Raw genomic sequence first — 21,850 nt, 5'->3', positions numbered from 1 at the left:
GAGAGAAGGGTGTGGATAGCGGAGTTCAGAAAAACGAGAGTGAAACTGCCGCCACTCCCCACCGAGGCAAAACGACAGGCCTTCTAGAAAAATCTCGGAACTGGTCAGAAAATGAAACAGAAAGCCAAGCTCCGCGCCCGAAAACGATACAGGGCCGGCCATCAGCTCAGGCGAAAGGTACGGAATCTGTCGACCGCGGAGTCCCTAGTCGCGAGGGACCGGCTAAATCTGCAACATCACTTTGTGCAAATATAAAACGAGCCTCGTTTTGTGGGTCAGACCCAAAAGCAGCTGCCATCTTTTCCCCTTCCCCGGAGGCTCAGCCACTGGCCACCGCCTTGCAACCGTGGTAACTCAGCCATCCAATGAGGTTCGAGGGAAGGCGGGACCTCCTCCCGTGACAGGAAACGCTTAGCGCTGAGTTTACGCTACCCTAACGGGAAATCCCAGAGAAGCTAACCGTTCCTATGGCGACACACACAAATCACTGGTTTTATAAATATGGAACCTTGTTTCTCTTTTAGGAAAATGAACAAAATGTTTCACTGGACGGACGAAGATCTTCGGTGGTCGTTTCGGAGATTAGCAACTCAAACTGCGGTCCCTGAAAAAGCCCTCGGCCGCCAGCGCTTCCCGGAAAGTGACCGTCACGGAGTTTGCCGTCACGTCAGTCACCGTGACGTCGCCAAGGGGAACGGCAGGATGCCAGCCAACGGGAATCGAGCTGGTTGTCCTCAGGGGAGAGGTGGAGCCTGCAAACAAATGGGAAAAGAGAGGCGCAGGTTGAGATCCAGTCCATTCACTCCTCGCTCCCTCCCTCCCTCCCTCCCCTCCCTCTTCCACAATTCGCAAGTTCGGTTAGCTCAAAGCTCTCAAACCCTCAGCAACTCTTCACCTCCCCATCAAGGTCCCCTCCTATCCCAGGCTCAAGGTGAGGTATGGAGAGGCGGGTAGGGCGAGATTGGAGGGGGGGGGGGGGGCACGGGGTGAGGGGGCAAGGGGAGAGAGGGCGAGGGCGGGGGGGGAGAGAGAGAGGGCGAGGGGGGAGGGAGGGGTCGAGGGTGGGAGGGAGAGGGCGGGAGGGAGAGGGCGGGAGGGAGAGGGAGAGAGAGGGCGAGGGCGGAGGGGGAGAGAGGGCGAGGGTAGTGGTCGTGGGTTTGGAAGGTGCTGTCGAAGGAGCCTTGGTGAGTTGCTGCAGTGCATCTTGTAGATGGTACACACTGCTGCTACTGTGCATCGGTGGTGGAGAGAGTGAATGTTTGTGGATGTGGTGCCAATCAAATGGGCTGCTTTGCCCTGGACGGTGTCAAACTCCTTGAGTGTTGTGGGAGCTGCACTCATCCAGGCAATTGGAGAGTATTCCATCACACTCCTGACTTGTGCCTTGTAGATGGTGGACAGGCTTTGGGGAGTCAGGAGGTGAGTTACTCATTGCAGGATTCCCAGCCTCTGACCTGCTCTTGTAGCCACAGTATTTATATGGCTAGTCCAGTTCAGTTTCTGGTCCAGGATGACCCCCAGGATGTGGATAGTGGGGGATTCAGTGCTGGTAATGCCATTGAACATCAAGGGGCGATGGTTGGATTCTCTCTTGTTGGAGATGGTCATTATCAGGCACTTCTGTGGCGCGAATGTTACTTGCCACTTGTCAGCTCAAACCTAGATATTTTCCAAGTCTTGCCGCATTTTGGACATCTGAGGGAGCAACAGAGAGCGCAAGATGTCCCAACAGGCCCTAGAGTGAGGAGGGAGCAGGACAGGTGAAGTGAGATGGGGTATGGGGGAGGATGGACAGGGGAGGGGCTGAGGGAGCAGTACCATTCTGCCAATGGGTGTCACTGCCAATGGGTGTCACTGCCAATGGGTGGGGGCAGGAAAAGAACATGGGCTCAGGATACAGAGGGGCTTCCTGAAGATTAATGATCATCTAATAGGAGCAAAGGACTTCAGAGCAGGAGTAGGCCTTTCGGCCCTTCGAACCTGCTCTACCATTCAATAAGATCATGGCTGATCTGGTTATGGTTTCAACTCCACTTTCCTGTCTGTCCCCTCAATGACTGGTATCTCAGCATCATGATACCAAGAGCAAGAGGGAAACTGCCTTTCAGTTCAGGACAGGCTCTTCAGAAAGAGAGAACCTGCATTTATAGAGCGCCTTTTGCTTCACAACAGGAAACTGGCAATGAGAGGGACTGAGTCTGAGACTGCCAGTCTCTCACTCACCTTCCGTTGCCTCTGGGAAGCTCTCGCTTTGCAATTCTTCATCCTCAAACTCAGAATCCGGGAATTTCCCACCCAGATCCCGTCCAGCGTCCTCCTCCGAACACTCGCTGGCCCCATGACTCTCGGCAATGCTGGTGGCTCGGACAGGGGTGGGTTTGGCCAGCTTGAAGAACTTGTGCTTTCGACTGAGGGAGAACTGGATCCGTTTCCCATTCTCCCCGCTTTCCCGCTGGGCCAGGCCGGTGACTGAGGTCCCATCAAACCGTCTGGACAGAGACAGCCGCAATTTTCCCTTCTCCTTCAGCTTGTCTGCACTCCGCAGGTCCATCCCATAAATCCGCTGGCAAAAAAAAATCATGCAAATTAAACTTAACATTTTGGCCCATCTAAGGCTTTGCTTTTTTTAAATTCATCCACAGGACAAATATTTATTGTTCACCCTTTTATTGCCCCTCAAGGTGACGCTGGTGTCTAAATCCACTAGAAAGAAAGATTGGCATTTCTATACTATCTTTAACAACCTCAGGATATCCCAAAGTGCTTCACAGCCAACGAAATGTAGTCCCCATTCTAATGTAGGGAATACAGCAGAAAATATGTACACAGCAAGCTCCCACAAATATCAATGTGATAATGACCAGATGATCTGTTTATTTTTAATGGTTTGATACAACTGAACATAGGAACAGGAGGAGGCCATTCAACCCCTTGAGCCTGTTCCATCATTCAATTATCAACATCCCGGGGGCTCCCATTGACCAGAAACTGAACTGGACTAGCCATCTAAATACTGTGGCTACAAGAGCAGGTCAGAGGCTGGGAATCCTGTGGCGAATAACTCACCTCCTGACTCCCCAAAGCCTGTCCACCATCAACAAGGCACAAGTCAGGAGTGTGATGGATATTCTCCACTCGCCTGGATGAGTGCAGCTCCCACAACACTCAAGAAGCTCAACACCATCCAGGACAAAGCAGCCGCGCTTGATTGGAACCCCATCCACAAACATTCACTCCCTTCACCTACGACCACAGTAGCAGCAGTGTGTACCATCTACAAGATGCACTGCAGAAACTCACCAAGGCTCCTTAGACAGCACCTTCCAAACCCACGACCACTACCATCTAGAAGGACAAGGGCAGCAGATAGATGGGAACACCACCACCTGCAAGTTCCCCTTCAAGTCACTCACCATCCTGACTTGGAAATATATCACCGTTCCTTCACTGTCGCTGGGTCAAAATCCTGGAACTCCCTCCCTAACAGCGCTGTGGGTGTACCTACACCACATGAACTGCAGCGGTTCAAGAAGGCAGCTCACCACCACCTTCTCAAGGGCAACTAGGGATGGGTAATAAATGCTGGCCAAGCCAGCGAAGCCCACATCCCATGAATGAATTAAAAAAATTAGATCATGGCTGACCCATATCTTGATTGTTCTGTAACCCAGGATTCCAATACCCCAAAATTTTCTATCAATCTCAGTTTTGACATTTTCAGTCGACTCTCAGGCTCAATAGTTTTCTGGGGAGAGAGTTCCAGATTTCCGCTCCCCTTTGTGTGAGGAAGTGCTTCCTGACATCACCCCTGAACAGCCTGGCTCGAATTTTAAGGATCTGCCCCTTTGTTCTGGAAATAGTTTATTTCAATTCACCCGACTAACTGCTTTAATCATCTTAAATACCTCAATTAGATCACCCCTTAACCTTCAAACTCCGATATATAAGCCCAGTCTATGAAACTGAAGGCAGTTAAGAGTCAACCATGTTGGTGTGGGTCTGGATTCAGATACAGGCCCTGACCAGGTAAGAACAGCACTTTGCTTCCACAAAGGGAACCATTTGTGTTTGTCCGACAATCCGATAGCTTCATGGTCCCTTTCACTGATCCCAACTTATTTCCAGCAGCCAAACTGGCCTTGCACACCTGAACATGCAACCCCAATAGTTCTGGGGCCAATGGTACTGGTTTTGGACAATTTTCTTCTGGGCTTTTAAAAAAACTTGAATTCAAATTCTCAAATGTCTCAGCCGTCGGAATTCACGCCTTTTAGATTATTATTAATTCAAATAACAAAAGCAAAGCACCACCCAAACCTGAGCCCCACAAGATGCTGTGACAAAAGGGTGAAGGGCATTGTGGCTCACTATATAGACCACCTCACCGGACGTCTATTACTGACTTTAACTCAATCCCTCCCCCTTTCCCGTTCGCCACTTAACATAAAAGCAAAATACTGCAGATGCTGGGAAATCTGAAATAAAAACAGAAAATGCTAGAAAAATGCAGTAGGTCTGGCAGCATCTGTGGAGAGGGCAAGAGAGTTAACATTTCGAGTCCGTGTGACTCTTCTACAGGGCTGAAGAGAAGTAGGGATGTGATGGATTTTATACTGTTTAAGAGATGGTGGAGCAGGTGGAACAAAATGCCTTCCTGCGCCGACTCTCACTGGGGTCTGTTTTCACCAGCCCTGGCACATTTGTAACAATCTCCCACTCTGGCACTGCTCCCCAACACTGACATGTGATATTGAAGTGAATGCGATCGGCAGGGCATTCAGCCACAGCAGGCATCACAGTTGAACACGATTCTGCCCTTGCCCAGCATTAGTTTTCAGTAATATCCCTTTCCTCTCCCTCGCCGAGAAGGGACTGAGCCTCCATGAGCGGCAAACCCCAAGGCCTGGGTCTTTGCCCCTCTCTGGATCTGTGGGCCTCAGTCCCAAGTGGGAGTTGCCACAAGCGACTGAAGGCAGGACGGCAATTTATTACCAACCCACGGGGAGAAGTGAATTAAGCAGTAGTTTCTTCCCGGGTTTAACCCCACTCACCATCAGGACACCAAACTTTACCTGCAGTAGGTATCGCTTTGGTTTGGGGCCTCGCTTCCTGTATCCTAGTGCACGGTCCCGCTGCTCCCTGGAAAGGGAAAAACCAAGTGTGAAAGGAGGGTCAAATTTAACAGAAGGAACGAGAAAAATATCACCGGTAACCATAGTAACGAGCCTATTGGCTCACAGGGAATCTGAGGTGGTTTTAACCTGTGAGTAAGCAACCTGAATAGTCAAGTGGTAAATTCCTGAGGCCAGTAAATTGTTTGAGAGTTTCAACATTCCTTATTTTTTTAAAAAGGAAATCATTCTCAGGGCATGGGCATCACTGACAGGACTGAAGAAGAAGCTTTTTCACCCAGCGAGTAGTTAGGGTTTGGGGTGCACTGCCTGGAAATGTGATGGGGGCAGGTTCAACTGAAGCATTCAAGAGGGCATTGGGTGATTATTTAAATAGAAATAGAATGTGCAGGGTTATGGGGAAGAGGCAGGAGAATGGCACTAAGTTAAAATGCTCAGAGAGCTGGTGCAGACATGATGGGCCGAATGGCCTCCTTCTACACTGTAATAATTGTGATATTGCCCATCCCTAGTTGCCTTGAAGAACTGAAGTCATCGTTGTAAACTGATGCCTTCTGTGCGATGAAGGTCTTGCTGCTTGACTTTGTCTTTAGACTTTTGATATAACTGAGTTTATTTCAAAGGGCAAAGTTTAGAAGAATGAGAGGGGATCTGATTGAAATGTACAAAATTCTAACAGGGCTAGACAGACTGGATGCAGGGAGGATGTTTCCCCTGGTTGGGGAGTCTAGAACCAGGGGCCACAGTCTCAGGATATGGGGCAGGCCATTTAGGACTGAGATGAGGAAAAATTTATTCACTCAGGAGGGTGGTCAGTCTGTGGAATTCTCTATCACAGAAGGCTGTGGAAGCCGGGTCACCGAGTATATTCAATAAAGAAATTGATAATTTTTGGACATTAGGGGCATCAAGGGGTATGGAGAGAAAGCGGGAATATGGCTTTGAGATGGAGGATCAGTCATGAGCATACTGAATGGGATACTTGCCTTTATTAGCCGAGGCATAGAATTTAAGAGCAGGGAGGTTATGCTGGAATTGTACAAAACGCTGGTTAGGCCACAGCTAGAGTATTGCGTGCAGTTCTGGAATCCGCATTATAGGAAGGATGTGATTGCACTAGAGAGAGTGCAGAGGAGATTTACCAGGATGTTGCCTGGACTGGAGAGTTTTAGTTATGAGGAGAGATTGGATAGACTGGGGTTATTTTCCCTGGAGCAGAGGAGATTGAGGGGGGACATGATTGAGGTGTATAAAATTATGAGGGGCATAGATAGGGTAGACAGGAAGCAACTTTTCCCCTTGGTGAAGGGATCAGTAACCAGGGGGCATAGATTTAAGGCAAGGGGCAGGAGGTTTAGAGGGGATGTGAGGAAGAATTTTTTCACCCAGAGGGTGGTGGGAATCTGGAACTCACTGCCTGAAAGGGTGGTAGAGGCAGAAACCCTCATAACATTTAAGAAGTATTTGGATGTGCACTTGCGATGCCATGGCATACAAGGCTATGGGCCTAGTGCTGGAAAATGGGATTAGAATAGTTAGGTACTTGTTTGACCGGCACAGACTCGATGGGTCTTTTTCTGTGCTGTAAACCTCCATGAATGGCAGAGCAGGATCAAAGGGCCGAATGGTCTACTCCTGCTCCTAGTTTCTATGTTTCGACCATACTGGTGCAGAACTGGAGTCACTTTAAGGTCCAGATCAGTTAAGGACAACAGGTTTCCTTCCCTAAAGGGACATTAGTGAACCGGTTGGGTCTTTACAACATTCTAAAAGCTTCTCGGTCACTTTTACTGATCCCAGCCTTTTATTTCCTGACTTTTAAAAGATTAAAAATTCCCAAATGGCCCACGGTGGGATTTAAACTCATGTTCCCTGGATTATTGGTCCAGTAACAGACCTCTGCACTGCTGTGTCCGTTTTATTGTTCATCCCTATATACCCATAGACCATTAAGAATCAACTGCACGGGGTGGGACTGGAGCCAGGTGAAGGCCAGACTGTGATCACAGGAAGGTTCCCTTCCACGAAGTTTAATTTTTCCACTAATTTAGCAGCTTTTCTTTGTTATCTTACCCAGTGTTGGCCAGATTTTAAAATTCAAATTAACAATCTGACGTGGTTGGATTAGGAGTCAAGGTGACCAAGAGCTTGAGACGACCAAACTTAATCATAATAACATTTTCCACGTAAAAAATTGTGACAGATATACACACACACATACACACACACATACACACACACACATACACACACACACACACACACACACACACACACACACACACACACACACACACACAGAGATCCAGCAGTCAATGGGTTAAATGACAAATACAAAGTGTTGCGTAAACTCTTCCTACTTTTCCTCATAAGCCATGACGAGTCGTGGATCCAGGATGTGATCCTCAGGTTCCCACGTGCTGTATCTGGAACAGAAACAAACCCAGAGGGGTTATGCTGCAAATCCAACAGTTGACCCATTGGCAAGTGCTCAGTAAACTCAGCTACTTTTGTTTGTTTAAAAAAATGCTTCCATTTCTATAGAGCCTTTCACCACCTCAGGACATCCCAAAGCACTTTACAGCCCAATGAAGTACTTCCTGAGGTCTGGGCACTGTTGCAATGAGGAAACACGGCAGCCAATTTGCATACAGCAAGCTCCCACAAACAGCAAGTGGTGATGATGACCTGATAATCTGTTTTAGTGATGTTGGGTGAGGGATAAATACTGGCCTCAGCAGGACATGGGGCTGGGGTGGGAGAGGGAGGGGAACTCTACTTCTGTTCGTCTTCAAAATAGTGGTGTTTGGGTCTCTTACTTCCACCCAAGAGGGATCTGTTAGGGGCTCCTTGTTCTTCCAGTTTTTGGGTGCTGGATATTAGAATGTGTATGCTGGGCGTACAGAGGACAGGGTTAATCTGATGGGTTAATGGTAACCTCTCAACACTTGGTGTGCCAGCTCATGCTCAGGCATCCTCCCAACCAGAGTCCAGAGATCAGCGGAGAAATGAACAAATATCATCAATTGTTCTAAAGGAGGTTTAATAGTAGCAATGTGGTGATCCACAGAAGCAGGGCAGAGTCTGACTAGCAGCAGTAATCTGATTAATGCTTCACAGCTGACCAAAAATCGAAAATATTATCATTTGTGCAGATTTGATTTTTCTAGGGGGGGGGGCGTTACAGATGGTAAAAATCATTTCTGATTGAGAGAGAATCAAATTGGCCAGTCCCCAATGAGAAGGGACTCTCAATTAGTGTTACAGGCAACATTCAGATCCTCAAAGGGTTAATGGAATCAGCTGCCTGCATCATGGACTGGTCACTCACTCACTAACATTCACTGGCTCGGACATGCTCACTAACAATCGCCGCCACCACCCCCCCTCCCCTCCCCCAGTGTACTGCAGGAATACTGCAGAGTGGTGTAAACTGAGCAAAAACATCACGTGACTAATTCCAGCACTAGGGCAAGCAGTTCCATCATTCAAACACACAGACACAATACATAGAGACATGTACTCACAAGACACACAGAAACATAGAAATGCAGAGAGAAACACAACACTGACATGTACACAGAGAGAAAAGCACACACACACACACACACACACACACACACACACACACACACACAGAGGAACTTTGAGATTGCTGAGTTTAAGCTAGCTACCAAATTTTCTAAATTTACAACAGTGACTGTGTTTCAAAGTATTTCATTGGCTGTGGGGTACTTTGGGATATTCTGAGGATGTGTAGAAATGAAATGCAAGTTCTTTCTTTCACTCTCATAACTTCTTTGAACCATCCAGTGCCTTCAACACCACTGATCACTTCACCCTGGTGAATTCTCTGCCCTGCTCGACACCTGTCATAACACTGGCTTTCAGCACCCATTCGTCAGCACTAAGCAGTCACCTGTGTACTCAATCCTTGGTTCCTCACTATTACATTCATCCCTTGGTGATAAATATTTTTAATATTCTTTCCCGAGATGAGGGTGTCGCTGGCTGGGCCAACATTTATTGTCCATCCCTAATTGCCCTTGAGAAGGTGGTGGTGAGCTGCCTTCTTGAACCGCTGCAGTCCATGTGGTGTAGGTACACCCACAGTGCTGTTAGGGAGGGAGTTCCAGGATTTTGACCCAGCGACAGTGAAGGAACGGCCGATATATTTCCAAGTCAGGATGGTGAGTGGCTTGGAGGGGAACTTCCAGGTGGTGATGTTCCCATGTGTCTGCTGCCCTTGTCCTTCTAGATGGAAGAGGTCAAGGGTTTGGAAGGTGCTGATGAAGGTATATCATTGTGAAGGTGCTCTACAGAAATCTAGACTGTTGTAAACCAGCAGCCCTAACAATGATGCATAAACACACACAATCACATGGAAGTATATGTCACACAGTCCAGGTTTAGTTAGAAAGAAGGTTCATCGATCATGAGGCTTATTATTGCATCTCTGAGCAACAATGACATCATGGGTGAGGAGGTCATGACCCTTTCCTAACTGAGCCAAGCTGACCAGTATCAAGACTTGCAAACAACATCACACAAAACGAAACAGAAACCCCAATGGGGTTAAGATTATGGGATGGCAGATGAACCAGGACACAAAGGCACAGACAGAAGATCAGGAGGGGTGAGTGGTTGGGAACTATGGAAAGGATTGAGAGATTGGTTACTTACTTTGGGGGCCATCCTTTCCACTTCACAAGGTATTCCACTCTACCCTTTAAAACAAGCAGAGAACAAACCGGTGTCAGGTGATCACAGAACCTAGCACAGCTCACACACTAATCACAGACAGCGGAGATGTCATCAATCACAGTGCGAATACACGTAATGACAACACTCTGCACCACACACCCTTCATCCAGATTCACAAAGCGGGTTTAGTCCATGGCTAGAGGCAGGTCATAGCAAGAGACATCAACCCCTGTTATCCAGTTGATTTTCCAGGCAACTTTTCTTGGGTGGACATATTCAACTTTATTTACAAGGCAGCAGCAGCAACTACATGTGTGCATCAAACTCTATAACTAAAGAAGAGCTCTCCTCGAGGTTCCCCCCTACTGCTAACTCACTGGTTTACAGATCATGTGATCTTACAATACAGGATTATTCTTAAAGCTACAGTCCCACGTTTCTCAGAACTATAATTACTACATTCCTCCCCCTTTAACTTTTCTGTACATTTTGTATTTACAAGGACAGTTATCTCACGACATTACAATATTTACACAGGTCATGGAATTACAAGTTCTGCCTTTCAGGTGGTTTCCTAATCCGTGTGGAATGTCACAGTTCCATGGCTTCCAATTCTTTTGCAGGAACCACATTCTTTGGAACCGCATTAACATCAAGTGCCTCATTAGGCACACGCAGTTCAGCATCTTCCACAAATCATGAGTTGCTTTTTTGGTTCCCTTGACTTTTCTCCACCTTCCCCTCCAAATTGGGAAGTATCAGGCTCAGTCTTGTTCAAAGATGGCGCCTCATCAGCAGTTCTGCATCCTCTTTCTGTGCGTCGTCTTCTTTCTACCACAGAATTTAGTCTTGGCCTTTTTGTTTTACTTTACTGTTGGCCAGACTTCTCTCAACTTGTCTCAGTTCAGTAGTTGAGATACCTATGACTTAATAAGCAACTCGCACCTTGGAAAACTCTACAACTTTCCTTTTCAAAGCCTCTTTAGCTTCATTTGGCTGATTCTTCAGCTTTCCTGTCTCTTTCTTGTATCTGTTGGCTTCCTCCTGGAATCTTGAACATTGCTGAGTCTTCTCTGCCCACTGGTTCTTTAGTTTGTTCAGACTGACGTTAAATTCTTCCTGTAATTTTCCAGAGGCACAAACTTTGACCTGAGGGATCCTTGTCGTGTGTGTGAAGGTCTTTCAACAGGGTTTTCCTTTTCTTTGCAAAGCTCACTCACTTCATTTTGAATTCTGTAAGTCAGCAGAGTCTCCTTGGGTTTCTTCAGCTGTTTTTCCATGTTGTTGTTTAAGACGGTCTTCATTTCTTCAGGTTACTGAATGGTTACACACTCCTCTTTCACCCTGTTGTGGTCCTTGGGCTCTTGGGCTCTCCAGGCTCTTTCTGAAGTACCTTGCCTTGTTCCTTTTCCAACTCAGGGACTCTTTCTGCTTCCTTTTGAAATCTCACTGGCCAATCGAGGTTAACTTCCCTCAACCAATTTCGCCCTAGCAGGCTTGGTCCTCTACCTTCTATTAGGGTAGTTGTGCCATTTGGTGCCTATAATAAACAGTTACTCTGGTGATACCTTAGACCTGGGTTTCTTCGCCTGTGTACATTTTCAACTTGGCGGATGTTTGTTCCAAATTTAATTGTTGAGCACCTTTATTTAAAGATCTGGAAGTATGTTCTCCTATTACAGTGGTAGAAGCACCCGTGTCTACTTCCATTTTTGATGGTTTACCATTCACTTGCGCTGTGACAATAGTTGGCTCTGTCTTCCCAACTTTCATGTTGAACGATGAATAAATGTCAGAATTGGTCGTTTCTGTCTCTTATACATTACATACTTCATTGGACTTCGATTGTTGTCTGGAAGCCTGTTTTAATCTTGCTTTGCAATGTTTCAATATGTGTCCATGTCTATGACCAATCGTTAGGAGTATGATTATTTCCACGTCAATAAAAATTAGTTTTCAACTTTGCTGCTAAGCTGTTTCCTCTAAGTTTTTAGTTAGCGGGGGCTGTTTACCGCTTCCCAGCGGAGTCCCAGCTTTTCATGGCACTTTCCGCTGACTGTTCCTGCCCAACTAGGAGAATGGCGCCATCTTGCACCCCTTGAATCGCTTCCGAATCTCTTACAGCGCTTTCCATCGCAAGCACTATTTCTAACGCTTTCATAAATTCAAGATCCACTTCAGCCAGCAAATTTCGTTGAATAGCAGCCTCCTGCACGCCACATACCAAAATGATCCCTGAACGTCATTCAGGGTTTCACCGAAATCACAATATTCCGTGAGTTGTTTTAATTTCGCCACGTAGGTAGCAGTGGTCTCCCCCGAGGCTCTATTCCACGAATAGAACCTGAACCTCTTCATTGTGACTGAGGGCTTGGGTTGGAAATGTCCCTTAACGGGGTCTACTAACTCACTAAAAGTCTTCGAATCTGGGGCACGGGGAGCCATCAAGCTTCAAATTAAACTGTCGGTCTTGCTCCCACAAATACTCAGGAGAATCGCTCTCCTCTTTTCCTCCTCTGTGATTTCGTTGGTTTAAAAGAAGAACACAAGATGTTCTATATGTTGAGACCAGTCGTCTGTGGCTAGTTCAAAGGGATCGATTCTGACAAACTGTGGCATCTCGATGAATATATCTTCCTTTCTTCTTAATTATCTTTGATACTCACAATTGGTGAGCTAGGGACAGCACTGGATCTGATTTATCCTCTTTGCCAATTTGCTATAGAGTTGTTCTTCCAGGCAACTTTTCTTGGTGGACACATTTAACTTTACTTACAAGACTGCAGCAGCAATTACATGTGTGCATCAAACTCTATAACTAAAGAAGAACTCTCTCCTAGAGGTTCCCCCTACTGCTAACTCATTGATTTACACAGATTATGTGATCTTACAACACAGGATTATTCTTAAAGATACAGTCCTACATTTCTCAGAACTATAATTACTACAACCTCCTACGTTTCTCAGAACTATAATTACTACAACCTCGTAAGCAATACCCACAATGTTACCTCTTTAAATAGTGATGTGTGTGAAATGAGTGTCAAGATACTTCACAGTAAAAACAGGCTCGAGTGGCAAATTGAGAAATCTCAAACTGGCAGAGCAATGTAAAATGATGGGGTGTGTGGAGCTTTACTCTGTATCTAACCCCGTGCTGTACCTGTCCTGGGAGTGTTTGATGGGGACGGTGTAGAGGGAGCTTTACTCTGTATCTAACCCCGTGCTGTACCTGTCCTGGGAGTGTTTGATGGGGACAGTGTAGAGGGAGTTTTACTCTGTATCTAACCCCGTGCTGTACCTGTCCTGGGAGTGTTTGATGGGGACAGTGTAGAGGGAGCTTTACTCTGTATCTAACCCCGTGCTGTACCTGTCCTGGGAGTGTTTGATGGGACACTGGATTGCTGTATAGTGCTCATTTTTCAGTACTAACATTCACTCAGGTCTGAAGTGCCACCCAGACTAGCAAATATATAAATTTAGAGACTGAATCCATTAAAGACATCAGGTCTAGACCTGGTTGGTGAAGGGAAGTCTAAACCACTACATCCTTGCTCTTTTGACCCTGCCAGTCTGGTCCAGAAGCCCAGTCAATACATTCATGTGTGTGCGTTTTTGATAACACTATCCGGTTTGTCCCGTTCGAATTTCTAAAGAAAATCAGGGGGTTTGGAAAGGAAGTTGCTTCACATTTGGATAAATCCTAAATCAGAACCCTCACATCAGCCACTTGAGACATTGAGCCCTCTGCAAATTAACGGGAGCTTGTCCCTGCACAGAGTCTGCCCAATAGCTATTGCTGACTATCAGCTGAAGAGAATGAGGAGAATGTTCCCGGTCCTGACCTGGGTCAAGCACGGAACTCCAATCCAGGCTCACCAATCTCAGTCTACCCCTCACGTCCATCTCAGGAATGGCGAGCAATTATCCTTAAAATCGGCCTTAAAGGGACATGCACCAGTTAGCAGCAGAATAACACATTATGTCCCTGTCCTTACAAAATAGTGTACGGTCTGAGGATGCACCATAGGATCTCAACATGGGACATTCATATATCAAGATGTCACACACCACACCCAAGGATAAACATTCAAACCTTGCTCTAGATAAGAATACTCATAAACAATGACCCAGGAGACATGCTAGTCATTAATTTGACAAGGCGCTGTTGTAATGTAGGGAAATACGGCAGCCAAATTGCGCAGCACAAAATCTCACAAACAGTAATATGATAATGACCATATTCTTTGTTTTCTGTGATTTTCATTCCAGGTTTAATATTGGCACAGCATGCTGGGAAAAACTGTCCTTCTCTTCTTCAAAGCAGCAACACGATTCTTTTACAGCATACAGGGCCTCAGTTTAAAGTCTCCAATGAAAGTCAGCACCTCCAATAGTGCAGCGCTCCCTCAGTGCTGACCCTCCGACAGTGCAGCGCTCCCTCAGTGCTGACCCTCCGACACTGCAGCGCTCCCTCAGTACTGCACTGGGGTCGTTAGCCTGGAGCGGGACACAAACCCACAACTGACCTCTACCTTGCGGAGGCTGAGCGTCAACTCGCCGACACTTCCTCCTACCTCTCCCTGGACCATGACCCCACCACTGAACATCAAGCCATTGTTTCCAGGACTGTCACTGATCTCATCTCCTCTGGAGATCTTCCTTCCACAGCTTCCAACCTGATAGTCGCCCAACCTCGGACGGCCCGCTTCTACCTCCTACCCAAAATCCACAAACAGGACTGTCCCAGCAGACCGATCGTGTCAGCCTGTTCCTGCCCCACTGAACTCATTCCTCGCTATCTTGACTCCCTTCTCTCTCCCCTTGTCCAGTCCCTTCCCACCTACATCCGCGATTCCTCTGACACCTTACGTCACATCAACAATTTCCAGTTCCCTGGCCCCAACCGCCTCCTCTTCACCATGGACGTCCAATCCCTTTACACCTCCATCCCCCACTGGGATGGTCTAAGGGCCCTTAGCTTCTTCCTTGAACAGAGGCCCGAACAATCCCCATCCACCACTACTCTCCTCCATCTGGCTGAACTAGTTCTCACACTGAACAATTTCTCCTTAAACTCCTCTCACTTCCTCCAAATAAAAGGTGTGGCTATGGGTACCCGCATGGGCCCCAGTTATGCCTGTCTCTTTATGGGGTATGTGGAACATTCCTTGTTCCAGTCCTACTCCAGCCCCCTCCCATAACTCTTTCTCTGGTACATCGATGATTACTTCGGTGCTGCTTCATGCTCTCGTTGGGACCTGGAAAAATTTATTAATTTTGCTTCCAATCTCCACCCCTCCATCATTTTAACATGGTCCATCTCTGACACTTCCCTTCCCTTCCTTGACCTCTCTGTCTCCATTTCTGGTGATAGACTGTCCACCAATATCCATTACAAGCCTACCGACTCCCACAGCTACCTCAACTACAGCTCCTCGCACCCCGCTTCCTGTAAGGACTGCATCCCATTCTCTCGGTTCCTTCGCCTCCGTCGCATCTGTTCTGATGATGCTACCTTCAAAAACAGTTCCTCTGACATGCCCTCCTTCCTCCTTAACCGAGGTTTTCCACCCACGGTAGTTGACAGGGCCCTCAACCGTGTCCGGCCCATCTCCCGCGCATCCACCCTCACGCCTTCTCCTCCCTCCCAGAAACGTGATAGGGTCCCACTTGTCCTCACTTATCACCCCACCAGCCTCCACATTCAAAGGATCATCCTCCGCCATTTCCGCCAACTCCAGCATGATGCCACCACCAAACACATCCTCCCTTCACCCCTCCTGGTGGCATTCCGCAGGGATCGTTCCCTCCGTGACACCCTGGTCCACTCCTCCATCACCCCCTACACCTCAACCCCCTCCCACGGCACCTTCCCATGCAAACACAAAATATGCAACACCTGCCCCTTCACTTCCTCTCTCACTGTCCAAGGGCCCAAACACTCCTTTCAAGTGAAGCAGCATTTCACTTGCATTTCCCCCAACTTTGTCTACTGCATCCGTTGCTCCCAATGCGGTTTCCTCTACATTGGAGAGACCAAACGCAGATTGGGTGACCACTTTGCAGAACACCTTCGGTCTGTCCACAAGCTTTACCCAGACCTCCCTGTCGCTTGTCATTTTAACACTCCACCCTGCTCTCTTGCCCACATGTCTGTCCTTGGCCTGCTGCATTGTTCCAGTGAAGCCCAACGCAAACTGGAGGAACAGCACCTCATCTTCCGACTAGGCACTTTACAGCCTTCCGGACTGAATATTGAGTTCAACAACTTTAGATCTTGAACTCCCTCCTCCATCCCCACCCCCTTTTTGTTTCTTCCCCCTCCCTTTTGTTTTTTCCAATAATTTATATAGATTTTTCTTTTCCCACCTATTTCCATTATTTTTAAATGTATTCCACCCATTGTTTATTTCACCCCACCCCCACTAGAGCTACCTTGCTTGTCCTGCTCTCCACTCTTAATTAGCACATTCTTTTAGATAATATCATCACCTTCAACACCTCTTTGTTCTTTTGTCTGTGACATCTTTTGGTTATCTCCACCTATTACTGACTGCTTGTCCCAACACCACGCACCCCCCCCACCCCACCCCACCACCCCCACCTTAAACCAGCTTATATTTCACCCCTTTCCTATTTCTTCTTAGTTCTGTTGAAGGGTCATGAGGACTCGAAACGTCAACTTTGCTCTTCTTCGCCGATGCTGCCAGACCTGCTGAGTTTTTCCAGGTATTTCTGTTTTTGTTCACGAACCCACAACCTTCTGAGCCCAGGTGACACCTCAGTTGTAGCCATTGTTGGATATATCTGTGATGTCAGCATACTAACAGTCTAGACCAACACATAAAAAACAACCAAGTGGGCGGGAGTCACCAACAAAGCTCCCCCAGGGGAAGAAGAAAAAAGCGGATTGCACAGCTCATCAATATCTCGCGAAAAGGGTACATCTCCTGTTTGAAACCAACAGCCACATCACTGCACACAAGCAAAGATAGACAAGGAAACGGAGCATGTACCTGTCATTAACAACAGCCAACAGACCAGACACTGTCCTTCTTCCTGACCACTAATCACGATAGCCCAAACCAGGTCATTATTCCCCAGTTTGCTCTATAAATCGTGCTCTTTGAGATTGTTCACCTTTCCCTGGCACTGCTGCACACTGGCCACTGGCATCAATGTATACCACCCACTGGCATCATCTCCACTGTACACTGCCCACTGGCATCACCTCCAGTGGCATCAGCGCTTCTCTGCAATGGCTACTGACATGAAGTCTCAAGCGCACAATTCTCGAACCAGAGCATGTGTGGAGCGTTGGCAAAGGCAGGTACAGTGACACAATAACAGACATCACAATAAGTGAAATCAACGGGCAATCACTGCCCATTTCCTACAGAGCCCTTGCTGTCATCCCTTACTCAGTCCCCCTAGCAGCCTTTATCCCTCCTGCACAACTCTCGCCAACAAACCCAGCCCCCACGAGTGGCATTCCCCACAGGAGACCCCCTGTAAAATCAGTCATCGAGGCCAGCATTGGAGGAGCTGGGTGCAGGCGAGTGAGACACAAATTTCACAAAAATATCCCCCCCTTCCTGGGCCAGTGAGGTTGAAGGTGAGCAGATCAGCTGGTCCACACACAGCTAAACATCACAACAGCTCCCATTCCCCTCACCAAAGTGACCTTCACTCTAATTCCAGCTCTTTCTGCCCAGGGTCTGCACCATATGAACAGAGACAGTAATGGAACAATACCCTAAAAGGTTGACAGGACACAGAGGAACCACTCAAGCTGCACTCACCCAGTTTATCAGTCACCTGACTCTCAACAACCCATCAACTTAATTCCCTCTACATTGTCCCCATCAAACACTCCCAGGACAGGTACAGCATGGGGTTAGATACAGAGTGAAGGTCCCTCTACACTGTCCCCATCAAACACTCCCAGGACAGGTACAGCACGGGGTTAGATACAGAGTAAAGCTCCCTCTACACTGTCCCCATCAAACACTCCCAGGACAGGTACAGCACAAGGTTAGAAACAGAGTAAAGCTCCCTCCACACTGTCTCCATCAAACACTCGCAGGACAGGTACAGCATGGGGTTAGATACAGAGTAAAGCTCCCTCCACACTGTCTCCATCAAACACTCGCAGGACAGGTACAGCATGGGGTTAGATACAGAGTAAAGCTCCCTCCACACTGTCTCCATCAAACACTCCCAGGACAGGTACAGCATGGGGTTAGATACAGAGTACAGCTCCCTCCACACTGTCCTCATCAAACACTCCCAGGACAGGTACAGCATGGGGTTAGATACAGAGTAAAGCTCCCTCCACACTGTCCTCATCAAACACTCTCAGGACAGGTACAGCATGGGGTTAGATACAGAGTAAAGCTCCCTCTACACTGTCCCCATCAAACACTCCCAGGACAGGTACAGCATGGGGTTAGATACAGAGTAAAGTTCCCTCCACACTGTCCTCATCAAACACTCTCAGGACAGGTACAGCACGGGGTTAGATACAGAGTAAAGCTCCCTCTACACTGTCCCCATCAAACACTCCCAGGACAGGTACAGCATGGGGTTAGATACAGAGTAAAGCTCCCTCTGTCAACCTGTCACATGGGATCTATATTTGGTTGTGTAAAGGGTGAACTCGGATGCAATTCACGGTTGGTTATTTTGCTGTCGGCAAGTAAATAACCTGTCAGGTGATGCAATGAAGGTTATAACCACTGGGACTTTGTAAGGGAAAATAAACAAATACCTTGGCCATTGGAGCAGGGAGATGGCAGAATGGGGTGGTGTTGGTAAGGATCTCTGACTTTCTCCGCTGTGTGAGAGCCATCAGAGACAACTTAGAACACAAATCCACTCTGGTAAAACCACTCCCCACACACCAACAAACCCCAGGACAGTTTGTGACCCTCCCTACATGTCACTCAAGAGGGCTGGGACTGTGATCCCTGCCTGGCTATTCGACTGGGTGAGCTGCCACAAGAGCATCCTTGTGGCCCGGACTGGGCTCTTTATTATTTTAATTAATTTTCCTCCTGACATCTCCCCCAAATCATTTTATGGAGCAGGGTACCAAAGCCACACTGGTTCCCTGCACAAATCCCCAGTTACTATGAATATGGCCACAGGAAATTCAACCTGCGGGGTGAGGGGGAGGAGGAAGGCATGAATCCAGATTCCCACCCGGCACGTGTGTACACACTCTCAGCCTGGAGCAGGAATCACTGCCTCTTTCTGATACATCCCACACTCAGCATGTTTGGAATTGACTTCGCTGTCCATCTCATACCTCTTTGGAAACAGCTATGTACATAAAGGCAGGAAAATGTGAGAGAGGAGCTAGGAACAGGTTCAAATGTAATACTGGGCTGAAGATTGATATGTATAATTATTCTGAAGATTCCAGATTACAGGCCAAAACAATCCCACATCTTGCTAACAATGTGTCATAATGATCTCATCTTGTTTAATGTTTTGAATTGGTCTCTCCTCTCTCTCTGTACCCAACATGTGCTGCAGTTATTAATTAACTGTCCAATAATTTAGTGGTCGCTGATTAAATTTGGGTTCCAAAAATCAGTGTCTGTTTCCTGGTCACCTCCTTTGCATACTTACCACAGATGCCTTTTTACGAGAAACGATCCATTGGTTAATTAATCTTCTAATAACTGATTAAACAACTCCTAACTTCCAAACAACACTGTGCCCCAAACAGCAAGTCAATATTTGCAAGTTCCGACATCCCCACCCCGCCCCTGCACTGACTGAGCAATGTTAAACTGCCAACACTTTGATCACAGGCTCCCCTTGCAGCATTCGCACCCTCAGCCTTTAAACCTGTAATTATTCCATATTCTAACACTACACCTTCACAAACATGCCATTGCAACCCCCACCCCACCCCATTCCCCACTCTCCTGTCGCTGGCCATGAGCAGCACCTGATTTTAGTTTTGCATTATTTATTCCTCTTTGCATTAATTGTTATCTGGTTTAATTATTGAGTGTTAACACAACCTCCACACCCCCACCCCCCCTGCATCTCTTCCGGAGCTAAAGGCACATCTGACAGCTGGCTAGCTACTTTCTAATGCAGTTGGGGTTTTTTTTTGCAAAGGGGGAGGTTTATTAATTGCTTTCGGTGCTTTAAAGTTGTGGGAGCCAGGTGTGGTTTGCATTTTTGGATCTGATTACCTTTCTGATGCGCTTCTTGCTGATATTCTCCACCGCGAACACTTGCTCCCCTATTGCAGACAGCTCCATACAGCCTCACAGCTTTCTTCCTGCGCAACATTTTCACCCGCGCGTCCCCGAGACACTCTCTCTCTCTCTTTCTCTCTCCCCCGTGCACACGCACACATGCACGAGCACCCAATGCGCATGGACGTCGCCACTGGCGATCCAGCGCTTTGCACAAAGTTAAAGCAGCTCATTGCAAACTCTCTCTGTCTGTCTGTGTGTGTGTCTGACCCCACTGCATTCCAACACAGGATGCACCACAAACATGGCACGACTACATTCTTTTTTCAGCCTCTTGCCATTGTCCAATTAAAAACTGAAACTCGTGCAGTGCTTCCAATGTGAGGCAATGCTGCCAACTAGAATCAGGCAATTTGTTGCAGCGCAGGAGGAGGCCATTCGGCCCGCTGCGTCCAGGCCAGCTCTCCAGTGACAGATAATTTAGTCCCACTCCCCCTGCCTTTTCCCTGTAGCCCTGCAATTTTTATTCTCTTCAGATAATTGTCCAATTCCCTTTTGAAAGCAACAGTTGAACCTGCCTCCACTCACTCACTCAGCCAGTGCATCCCAGTTTTTTTAAAAAAAGTTTTTAAAATAAACTTTTCCTCGTGTCGCTCCGGTTCTTCGCCAATCGCCTTAGATCGGTTCTCAACCTTTCTGCCAATTGGAACGGTCTCTCCCTAGCTGCTCTTGCCTAGACCCCTCAGCTTCATATCTCCTCTCACCCTCTGCTAACAGTCCCAATTTCTCCAATCTATCCACATATCTTAACTCCCTCATCCCTGGAAACGAGGAAATATTATGCAATGAAAGAAAGCAAAAGGATGAGGTAGCGCTCACACTTACAGAAAGCAGAGGATTAAAAAACACTAGGCATCTGTTTGTAACGTCCTTGAAGCTCCCTCACTAAAGTATGGTTGCCAACTGTGATTAAATATATTCCTGGAGTTTTCATCACAAGACTTGCCTCCACGGTCTGGTCATTAGTCGGCCATCACATCCATCCTTGTGATGCACTGCCTTCCTATGCCAACTGGAAAGCAAAAAGACTCATTACCCAATTGGATGATGCTTTACTGTCAGCCAAGCAAGCCTTTTCCCTCCCCATTTTCAAAACTTTTATAATATCTTGTAAGGAGAAATGTTCAAAGAATTTTTATTTTAAAAACTACCTTTTTTTAATGTCCCGACGATCTTTCTCCAGGGTTGCAGTGTCCCGGAGATTGATTTTCAATTCTGGAGACTCCAGGCCAGTCCTGGAGGGTTGGCAACCCTATTCCTAAGGTGCGGTGTTCAGAACTGGGCACAATACTACAGTTGAGGCTGAACCAGTGATTTATAAAGGTTCATCATAACTTCTTTGCTTTTGTACTCTTTGCCTCTATTTATAAAGATCAGGATCATGTATGCCTTATTAGTCACTTTCTCAACCTGCCCTGCTTCAATGATTTGTGCATATAGACCGACAGGTCCCTCCGTTTCTGCACCCTCTTTAGAATTGTACCTTTTATTTTATATTGTCTCTCTGTGTTCTTCCTACCAAAATTAATCACTTCACATGACCCTGCATCAAATTCCACCTGCCACATGTCCGTCCATTCCACCAACCTGTCATATCCTTGTCATGCCCAATACAGACATGCCATTTTATGAACTTTCAGTCAATACTTTTAAAATTGGGCACAAACCAGCTATTAAGATGACTGCCACAAATCATGTGACTTCTAGCATTTGGGCTACAGGCAGTAACAA

The 21,850-nt window shown here is 47.1% G+C and overlaps 1 protein-coding gene across 1 annotated transcript; it reads right to left on the bottom strand.

The window, feature by feature from the left end:
• Positions 1-444: 444 nt before the first annotated feature.
• On the bottom strand, positions 445-20,191 carry LOC144669521 (chromobox protein homolog 7-like). Its single transcript, XM_078531991.1, has 6 exons — positions 20,054-20,191; positions 9,816-9,859; positions 7,493-7,558; positions 5,073-5,139; positions 2,224-2,563; positions 445-752 (listed from the first exon to the last, which is right to left on the bottom strand). The coding sequence occupies exons 1-6, from the start codon at positions 20,120-20,122 to the stop codon at positions 583-585; spliced, it is 756 nt and encodes a 251-aa protein (XP_078388117.1). The 5' UTR covers positions 20,123-20,191; the 3' UTR covers positions 445-582.
• Positions 20,192-21,850: the final 1,659 nt, after the last annotated feature.

The sequence above is a fragment of the Cetorhinus maximus genome, chromosome 29, assembly GCF_964194155.1.
Source record: "Cetorhinus maximus chromosome 29, sCetMax3.hap1.1, whole genome shotgun sequence".
NCBI classification, from domain to species: Eukaryota; Metazoa; Chordata; class Chondrichthyes; order Lamniformes; family Cetorhinidae; genus Cetorhinus; species Cetorhinus maximus.
The sequence above is the reverse complement of the archived record's forward strand: the minus strand, read 5'-3'. Positions and strand labels throughout refer to the sequence as shown.

What these genes read in the sequence shown, in the direction of transcription:
- LOC144669521 (XM_078531991.1), bottom strand. Translation starts at nt 20,122, where the DNA reads ATGGAGCTGTCTGCAATAGGGGAGCAAGTGTTCGCGGTGGAGAATATC. An exon ending in GTCATGGCTTATGAGGAAAA is followed by an intron (nt 5,140 to 7,492) that starts GTAGGAAGAGTT and finishes TTCCCTTTCCAG; the next exon opens with GGAGCAGCGGGACCGTGCAC. An exon ending in CAAAGCGATACCTACTGCAG is followed by an intron (nt 2,564 to 5,072) that starts GTAAAGTTTGGT and finishes TTTTTTTGCCAG; the next exon opens with CGGATTTATGGGATGGACCT.